General features: G+C 32.1%; 1 protein-coding gene across 2 annotated transcripts; it reads right to left on the bottom strand.

The window, feature by feature from the left end:
* Positions 1 to 7,128: 7,128 nt before the first annotated feature.
* Positions 7,129 to 10,189, bottom strand: LOC139848009 (transcription factor TGA7-like). Of its 2 annotated transcripts, none has more exons than XM_071837747.1 (8): positions 9,827 to 10,189; positions 9,659 to 9,724; positions 9,511 to 9,570; positions 9,325 to 9,402; positions 8,683 to 8,743; positions 8,322 to 8,593; positions 7,761 to 7,988; positions 7,129 to 7,445 (listed from the first exon to the last, which is right to left on the bottom strand). In XM_071837747.1, the coding sequence occupies exons 1-8, from the start codon at positions 9,992 to 9,994 to the stop codon at positions 7,299 to 7,301; spliced, it is 1,080 nt and encodes a 359-aa protein (XP_071693848.1). In that variant the 5' UTR covers positions 9,995 to 10,189; the 3' UTR covers positions 7,129 to 7,298. The 2 variants fall into 2 exon arrangements, with proteins under 2 accessions (XP_071693848.1, XP_071693850.1); XM_071837749.1 differs by having other exon boundaries at positions 8,698 to 8,743.
* Positions 10,190 to 10,397: the final 208 nt, after the last annotated feature.

Raw genomic sequence — 10,397 nt, 5'->3', positions numbered from 1 at the left:
TTCAACAGCACTGCTGAACAATTAGCATTCATAGTAACAGCCGAGAGTTCTTCCATTTTCTTTCTATTTGAGATTAGATCTTTCAAGAATTTAGCATATCTTGGCATTCCTGAAATCACATCAATGAAAGGAAGATTTACATTTATCTGTTTAAACATATCCAAAAATTTGGATTGCTCGGCTTCAAGTTTTTCTTTCTTCATTTTACTCGGGTAAAGAAGTGGTGGTTGGTATGGTTTAACATAAGGTTTATCCTTAACTGTGTTATTTTCATTAACCTTTTCAACTACCGGTTCTTTTTCCTTATCTTGATCAGGTTGTGGTTCTTGTGGAGTAGGAATAGTTTCATCAGAAGTTACAGGTATTTCAGGTGGTTTAAGTGTTGTACCACTTCTTGTGGTAATGGCTTTAGCTGTTTCATTCCGAGGGTTAGCATTTGTATCACTAGGTAGACTTCCCGGTTTTCTTTCACCTATTAATCTTGCTAGGTTACTTACTTCTTGTTCCAGATTTTGAATAGAAGCTTGTTGATTTCTAAATGCTTGAGCATTTTGTTCATTTGTTTGTTTTTGAGATGTGAAAAACTGCGTTTGAGTTTCAACTAGCTTCGTCATCATATCTTCTAAATTCGGCTTTTTATCATCGGTTTGTTGTGGTGGTTTGTTTTGAAAATTCGGTCTTTGCTGATTGTAAGTATTATTGGATACTTGTTGATTACTAGGACCTTGTTGGTTATTGTATGGAATATTTCGGTTATAATTCTGGTTTTGATTGTAAATCGGTCTTGGCGGTTGATAATTATTCTGATAATTATTTCCAGGCCTTTGGTTTATGTATGAAATATTCTCTCTTTGTTCCATTGTTAATTCAATACTGAGACAATCTTTTGTCAAATGTGGTCCTCCACACTGCTCACAACTAATTCGTATTGAGTGAATATCTTTAGTCATCTTTTCCATTCGTCTCTCCACAGCATCTATCTTTGCGGAAATGGAATCTAAGTCATGGCTAGAATCGGCTCTAGCTGCTTTAGATGATCTAATGATATCTTTTTCTTGGTGCCACTCATGCGAGTGGGAAGCAGTGTTATCAATAATTTTGTAAGCATCAGTTTCGGTTTTCTTCATAATAGAACCACCAGCTGCTATATCTATGTCTTTCCTTGTAGTGATGTCGCATCATCGGTAGAATATTTGTACTATTTGACAGGTGTCTAAACCATGTTGCGGACATCCTCTTAACAACTTTCCATATCTTGTCCACGCCTCATATAGAGTTTCATTTGGTTTCTGTGTGAACGTAACAATTTCTGCTTGAAGTCTTACGGCTTTAGATGCAGGAAAGAATTGTTTAAGAAATTTGTCAATTAAAACGTCCCATGTATCAATCGCCCCTTCAGGTAACGATTCCAACCAATCTTTGGCTTCTCCCTTTAAAGTCCAGGGAAATAACATGAGATATATCTGTTCATCCTCCACTTCTCGTATTTTAAATAGTGTGCAGATCCTATTAAAGGTACGTAGATGTTCATTTGGATCTTCCTTCGGCGCACCACTAAATTGGCATTGATTAGTCACCATGTGTAGAATTTGTCCTTTGATTTCATAATCTGGCGCATTAATGTCTGGATGAGTAATTGCGTGACCTTGGCCAGTGCGTTTAGCTCTCATTCGGTCTTCCATACTTAAAGGTTCTAGATTCTCCATAATTGAATTTGTTGAATCGGAATCACTAGAGGATTCAGATTTAATGGTTCGTTCCTCAACAATCTCTGTTTGAATGATTGGTGGTTCCGGAGGAAAGTTTAGTGGTTCAGGATCTACGAACCGTTCCTGAATATTCTCCGGATTCTCAATTGTGAGGTCGGGTTCAAAAAATGGATTATCGGAAATTTGAACTGAAGTACTTGGTCGACTGGATGACGATTCTAAAGAAAAATCAACGGCGGTAATATTTGCTAAATGTCTTGATCTAGTTACAGGTGGTGAACGTACAAAAGGTGGTGAACGTCTTGCTCGGTGCATTCACTGAATATCCTATTAGTTTTAAAAAGGAAAGAAAAATTATAATAAGTTATCCAATTAATAGACTTTTCTGATTTTGCCCACGTTTCGAATAGCCAAAAGATGCAGCAGAGGGGCAGGATTCGTTTGGTCTCAATATAATTGAGGACTGTTTGGCTCCAATAACCCGGTCCACGTACAAATCCAACTATTACTACGAACCAGAAAATTTTGATGTCTATTAATTTAACCACTTAAAATAAATTTTCGTAATTTTAAGAAATTTAGATAAGAAGTAGAATAAAAATCTATGTCCTAAAAACTAGAATAGCGAGAAATAAGATAGAAAAAGAGTTCGTCGAAAAAGGTTGAAAAAGAAAAAATGGTTGAAAAATAAAAGGTGACGGAAAAATAAAAGAAACTTATCAAAACTTAAAAATACTTAACTAACCTAACCTTATTACTACAACTAACTTAAAATTATAATCGCAAATTGAAATTACTAATTGGAATGATAATTGATACATAGTAAAAGGTCTAAAAATATTAAAGCTTACAAGGAAAAACTAAATCCCAAATGGAAATAACTTAAAAAGAAACTAAAACTTAAAAAGGCGTCGCAAAATTCTAAAGCACCTAAATCTTAGTCTAAAGAAAAAGCACTTAAGGAATTCTACGGCAAAGCCTAAAAATCTAGGAGTAAAAATAACTATAGCAAAAACTAAGTTTAAAATTAAATATGAGCTAAAAATACAAAAGTTATGCTACAACGATTAAAAAGGGACAAAATATAAAAATATATAAAAAGTTGTAAAAAGTACAATTTTTATAAAAATATTATTTTTATATTATTTTTTTAATAAAACTACTAATTTTTCAATTTAATAAAACTAATTAATACTAAATACATAAATTAAATAAAAAGTAAAAATAAAAATAAAACTAATAATAATAATAATAATAATAATTAGGTTTAAATAATAATTATAATTAATTAAAACCCGTAATTAATGCAGGATTAGGGTTTTTTGTCGCCTGTCAGAAAGGCTCCGCGAGTCGCGGCAATTATTGCATCAAACCTCGCGAGTCGCGGGGTTCCAGAATTCAGCTGACAGGTTTGAATTTTTTACGCGTTTTTCTTTATTTATTTTTTTTTTATTTTCTGTTTTCTGTTTTTTAATTAAATAAAAGATATTAAAACTTATATTTTTATAAACTAAAATAAAAATAAAGAAACTTATAAAACTTAAATATTTAACAAAATCTTAAAAAAAAATACTTATATTTTTGTTTTTCTTTTTATATTTTTGAATAATTAAAACGTATTTTTACAAAAGCGACTTTTAATAAAAGTAAACAAAAAATCTTTTTTTTTTTTATATTAGCGTTGCGCTTCCGGCTTTTAAGATAATCCCCGGCAGCGGCGCCAAAAACTTGGTGTGGTAGCGTGGGGGTACGAAATAGTACTATATTTTACTACGAAATACGTTACAAATTACACAAGTTTTAATTATTTATAGAATGGATATACTTAAACTTTGCTACAACACTTATAGGCAGTGTACCTAATCGTAAAGTAGTGTAGTTTTTAGTAAGTCCGGTTCGTTCCACAGGGAAATCTTTAAACAAAGCTCAACGCTATATTAGTTTACTTTTATAAAAATACAAACATATATATAAGTAATATTATTATTATAAAGGGGGGTTTTTACCGTTTAATGACCGGTTTGTCGATTTTAAGACTTTAATCGCAGTTAAAACCTAATGTAAAATATAAAATAAATACAAGACTTAAATTAAAGCGTAAAGTAAATAATGATAATGAAATTGCGAATAATAAAAGTGCGATAAAATAAACTTGCGATAATTAAAAAGTACGATAATTAAAAGTGCGATTAAATAACAATAAATAAAAGTGCGATAATTAGAAGTGCAATTAAATATAAAATAAAGGAAATTAAATATGAAATAAAAGAATTATGCTTATTTAAACTTCCGTAATCATGATGTTTGACGTGTTGATTTTAGTTTTATGCCCATGGGTTAATTGTCCTTTGTCCTGGATTATTCAATATGTCCGTCTGGTTTTTGTCCATAACAGTCCATCAGTCATAAATATAAAGTGCGAGTGTCCTCGTCAAATTATTATTATACCCGAAGTTAAATATTCCAACTAATTGGGGATTCGAATTGTAACAAGGTTTTAATACTTTGTTTAATGAATACACCAGGTTATCGACTGCGTGTAAACCAAGGTTTTACTACTTTGTTAACAATTACACCAATTACCCTTGAATGTAATTTCACCCCTGTTTTAATTATTCTAGTGGCTATTAATTCATTCCCGTGTCCGGTTAAATGAACGATTATTCGTACATATAAATACCCCGCCCATCGTGTCCGATCGAGTGTATACGGTAATTTATAGGGACGCCCAATTGTAAATCTTTATATTAACATTAACAAACTTTCATTTAGTTAAACAAATATAAAGCCCATTAATAGCCCATAGTCTAATTTCCACAAGTGTCGTTCTTTTGTCCAAACCCCAATTATGGTACAAAGCCCAATTACCCAATTTTAGTAATTAGCCCAACATCATGATTACTTCGTTTTAAATAAGCATAATAATAACTTAGCTACGAGACATTAATGTAAAAAGGTTGAACATAACTTACAATGATTAAAAATAGCGTAGCGTTACATGGACAGAATTTCGACTTACACCCTTACAACATTCGCTAACATACCCTTATTATTAGAATTAAAATTAAAATTAAAATATAAATTATATATATATATAAATTTTACGTATGATAAGAGAAGAAAAAGATGATGAATTTTGATCAGAATTCGGTTTGCTTTATAGCCAGAGTCGAAATTTGGGGCTCCGCGACTCGCGGCAAAATGCTCTTCAAACTCCGCGAGTCGCGGAGGTTACTTTTACAGCTCAGTCCTTGGAGTTTTTCTCTGCCGACGGTTTTTTATTTATAAATATAATATATATATAATTAATATAATTAATTATATATTATATTATATTTATATACATAGTTAACTTGTAATTTTTAGTCCGTTGCGTCGAGCGTTAAGAGTTGACTCTGGTCCCGGTTCCGGATTTTCGAACGTCCTTGCGTACAATTTAATATCTTGTACTTTGCGTTTTGAATCGTGTACTTTTGTAATTTCGAGACGTTTCTTATCAATAATTGGAACCTTTTTGATTGTCTTTTGTACTTTTGAGCTTTTTGGTCGTTTGCGTCTTCAATTCGTCGAATCTGTCTTTTGTCTTCACCTTTTATTATTTAAACGAATATCACTTGTAAATAGAACAGTTGCAACTAAAAGCTTGTCTTTCTTGAGGAATAATGCTATGAAATATATGTTCGTTTTTAGCATTATCATGTACCTAGTAAGACGTTGTTATAACGATAATCGTTATATATATCGTTTTCGAGTTTCTTAAATTAATAGTCTCATTTTTATGTATATAACTCATTGTTAAAATACCTAATGAGATACATACTTATAATAAAATCATGTTAACTATATATATAACCATATAAATGTCATCGTATAGTTTTTACAAGTTTTAACGTTCGTGAATCTCCGGTCAACTTGGGTGGTCAATTGTCTATATGAAACCTATTTCAATTAATCAAGTCTTAACAATTTTGATTGCTTAACATGTTGGAAACACTTAATCATGTAAATAACAATTTCATTTAATATATATATAAACATGGAAAAGTTCGGGTCACTACATAAATCTTTTTTTTTTTTTTTTAAACTTTGTTCATAAACATTATAAATTGGGATGAAAATATGAACATTTAAAAAAGACATTTTGTGATAAATGTTTTTATTTTGGCGAGAAAACGCTCGAAAAAATAATATATAACAATTATCGTGTTTTTCGAGCGTATTTTGAGGGTTTAGAAATTAGGGTTTAGATATTAGGGTTTAGAAATTTAGGGTTTAGGGTTTATATTTAGGGTTTAGATTTATGTTTTAGATTGAGTTTTTAACACGAACGATTTAGAGTTTAGGGTTTAGGATTTAGGGTTTTGGTTTTAGGGACTAAACCCAAAACACTAAACCCTAAACCTCCTTAAACCCAAAACTCTAAACCCTAAACCGGGCTAAATTTTGACAAAAAGTACTTCACAAAACATGAAAAACACGTTCGAAGATTAACATTCTTCACGATCAATATTATCTTGAATGTTATTTTTGTCGATCGTTTCCCGCCTAAATAATAACATTCATCACGAAGTGTCTTTTTTAAATGTTCATATTTTTGTGTGATCTTGATGCCTGAAAAAAATTGGAAAAAAAAAATTTACTTCCCTCGCAATTGGTTACTTCCCCCGCAATTGGTTACTTCCCCATTGATCATACCCCTATATATATATATATATATATATATATATATATATATATATATATATATATATATATATATATATATATATATATATATTATAGTAATAATAATAATACAAATAAAAAATAGAAATATATAAATCTATTAGCTATTACCAAAAGAAGGTGATCCTCACACACACACACACACACACCACTTTTTGATTTATTTACAATTTTTTCTTATAAATTTACAGTTATACTTCTAAATTAATCTATTAAGTTGAACTTATATTATTATTCTAAGTATATAATTAAGGATATAATAGTAAATTAGGTGTAGAAGAATCAAAAAGTGATGTGTCAGAACTACCATGACCAAAACTCTCTGTTTTTGTTATTATTTATTAAAGTGGATAATTTAGACTTTTTTTTTTAAAGCAGTACGAGATCAACCCGGGGACTTAGCGTTCATCTCCCTGCAGTTGCATAACAACCCTACGGTGGAATTCAAGGATAAAGAGACAACCTTGTGTGCAATGCTGCATCTCACGGGAGTCGAACTTCTGACCTCTCGCTAAGAGAAGCTACACACAAGGTTAATTTAGACATTTCATTATCATAGGAATATTAAATAGTAGAATTGAAACGCCGAGTGTGAAATTTTTTCCCTTTAACATCGTATTCTCTAGAAAAAGGTAAAATCAATGTCTTTCAAACGACACTACTCGGCGACGATGTTGAGTCAGAGTTATGCTGAAAATTTGTGAATCCGATTGATCTTTTTGTGTGTGACAGTGCTCTTAGTGTCATGAAAACTCGAAAACACCTAGTATATTGCATACTTCATTCATTAAAAACAAAATTTATATTTACATGATTATTTAAAGTTTAATTAATGATGAAACTGATTGCTTTGAACTAGCTAGCTTAGCCACAAGGGCGAGCTGACCAATTTGAATTAAGCACACGAAGACGTTGGAAGTACTCGCCCAACGCTACAAATCCTTTTGCTGTTTGTCTTGTTGTCAAGATTCGAGACATTTGTTCCAGTGTCCGATGTCGAAGGTGGTCTGCCTGCTCGTTGCAAATTCAATAACCATTTAGCTTCAATCATCCAACTTGTTTTTGCCCATTTTCTCATGGATCAATATGGGTCATTTTAAATAATCACATACGGGTCAAGGACCATATAGCGTTAATTATAATTATTATTGTAATGTAATGTAATTGTAACTGTAATTATAATCGTACTTATAGCGCTAATTATTTGTAAATATGTGAAATTGACAGTAAAGTGTTTGGGAGCAAACCTAGCCCAACCCATTTTGACACACAACCTATTATGATATGTTACCCACCTCCTCGGTTTAGCTATAGAGATGTGTCTACCTGGTTCGAGAAGTTTTCTAGCGCTTCAAGCCCCTCAATCATCGACTTCATATGTTTGTCATAGTTTCTACATTCGATTAAATTATTCCCAACCATTTGAGCCAACGTTTGTTCAAGTTTTTCGATTCCTTGACTCAATGCATCTTCCGCTTGACGACAAGTGTGTCTCAATCTTGATAAGTTCACAACTTGTGTATCCGTTAACGGCTCAAATGTTGGCATAAGTATCTACCAAAATCCAAAGGGCATTATTGTTAAAACACTCTTCCATACTGAAAGTTTTTGTGACGTCAAATAATGAGAATATAACACCACAGCTTGTAGTTGTTGACACATTTTGAATGAGTTTTTCACACTTAAAAGTGTGAATATAAGTTAAAAGCGTGAAAATTATGGCGTATCTTGATGCCTGAAAAAAGGTGGCGTCAAAAGTGTTATCAACTTTTTGACACTTTTTAAGTGTCACCGGGTTTTCCTTTTAGGTGTCAAAAATTTTGTGGCACTTACAAGTGTCAAAAACATGTAAGCGTAAAAAAAATAAACGTTTTTAGTGTAACTTACATATAGGATCTGTGATGGACGGAATCCGCCTAGCCATTGGAACAACTGCTCAACCGATGGTCTCCACGAACCATACAACAAACTAAAAACGTCAGCTTTTGCAGCATCCGCCTTCATTCGAAAAAGATCGTTGTAGTGGTTTACCACATCGTCTACAAACACGCGAAGTTCGACATCACTTATATCCCTTTGTAAGATAGTCACAAGTTCAGCCTCCTTTTTTTGTTGTTCAATAACCCACAATTCATATTTCTTCTCAAATGTAACAATCCCTACACGTGAGTTGTCACAAAAGATGGAGTATTGTTAATTACAGTTTGTTATAACTGTTTGTATACAAGAAGAATATGAAAACACTTACCGAAGTTGACGTTACCTGATAATAGACCATGAATGGTATTCGATAAATCCATGTATACAGCCTGCAAAAGTAATAAAACGAAGTAAACATGAAATAAATGGTTTGGGATTTTCAACCCGCCAACCCAAAAATAACCCACCAAAGTCAACCCATTTGACCCATTTACCTAAATGGCTTATCAGGGTTGTTTCATTAATTTAGAAGTTCACGTTCAATATATAACAAATAGGTCCTTTAAAATTATATAGGCCTTTAAACTTTTTGGGTCTTAAAAATATTTGAGCCCTGTTTGGTTGCACACTTTGTACAAGCCCCGAAGACGCCTTTATGGCTTATGTATATTCTGTATTGTGCCCGGGTTGTCTACTTTTGATCTGCAAACCCAACCTGGCCCAAATTGCCACCCCTTAATGTAACAAAAATGGTGTCAAACGAATCTTGTGTAGACTGTATAGTTGACTACATTACGTTATATATTAAAATTAGTGTCTCGTTTTCTTCAGTAGTTAAAGATTAACTGATCTAGTAACACAAGATTAAGTGATCAGTAATCACACGGTTTAACAGTAACACTTGAGCGAATGAGCTGCAGTTAGTGAAAAAATCTGACTTTTTTAGCCAAGTTTCATTTTAAATTTCAACCTGTTCTCGGGACCTTTCGATTTCACGCTCCAGTTTAGCCAATTTTTGACTCCCCAATTCGAGTTCTTGAACATAGGCCTACAACATAAAACAAGATACAGGGTATTAACTAAGAATAGGCTAAAATCATTAATTTCAGAGATAGTTAGATACACACATCACTATAAACCACATATATATATATACCTTTCTCTTGAGACGACTTTTTCGTGCAGTTTCACGATTTTGTGCTAATCTTCTTTGCATCTAAAGTACCACAACAATTTGAACAACAAGCTCATGTACATATGACACATAATCTTGGTGACGTAATGACATGAATCATAATAATCACCTTATTTGGTATACTTGTTTCCGAATCTCGAGGATATTCCAATGATTCTTGAGAGGTATACTCGACCTAAAAATGCATAAACAATAGTTGATTAAAAGAGTATAACTACGCGACAACACAATTCTTAAAGTAAGTGGTACGTAAAAATGATACTCTATAATATCTTACATTATAGGGTAGCCTTGTGTCGAGTTGAGTGGTTAGCGAATGGCTCGTATTAGGGCTAATATGCGCTTCGAAAGCATCATGATCCCACGTAGTAATTTGGTGAAGTGGATTGTGTATTTCCATCCTTCTTGATGTCGAAAATTGGGTTGATAATGGAGTTGGTGCCATTTTTTAACGTGATTAATCCTTGATCACTAAGGATTGGCATAAAAAGAGTTTAAAGTATAGCATTAGTAACTAGTAAGATTTAAGATTGGTTATTCATTTTGAAAGTAATTCATACATGATGCATGAATTGTAGTAATGAGAGGGAAATCTTGAAGAACAAAAAGATGGAATTTTGTTGGGCTTTTATAATCAATAAAATTAAACCCACCAAAATTTAATTTATAGATATAAAAAATGTTAATGGGACAAGTAGAATGCAGGTTCCAAATAATGCAATACAGAAATACACTATAATAAGGATCTACTCAGCAATATGATTTAAAATATGAACAAATAGATACACGTATACAACATTTGTGCAGAACTTAATAAATTAAGTTGAAACAAAAACAATATTTTTTAG

Source organism: Rutidosis leptorrhynchoides, chromosome 5 (genome assembly GCF_046630445.1).
Source record: "Rutidosis leptorrhynchoides isolate AG116_Rl617_1_P2 chromosome 5, CSIRO_AGI_Rlap_v1, whole genome shotgun sequence".
In the NCBI taxonomy this organism is placed as follows: Eukaryota; Viridiplantae; Streptophyta; class Magnoliopsida; order Asterales; family Asteraceae; genus Rutidosis; species Rutidosis leptorrhynchoides.
Note: the sequence above shows the minus strand (reverse complement) of the source record. Positions and strands in the feature narration are given on the sequence as shown.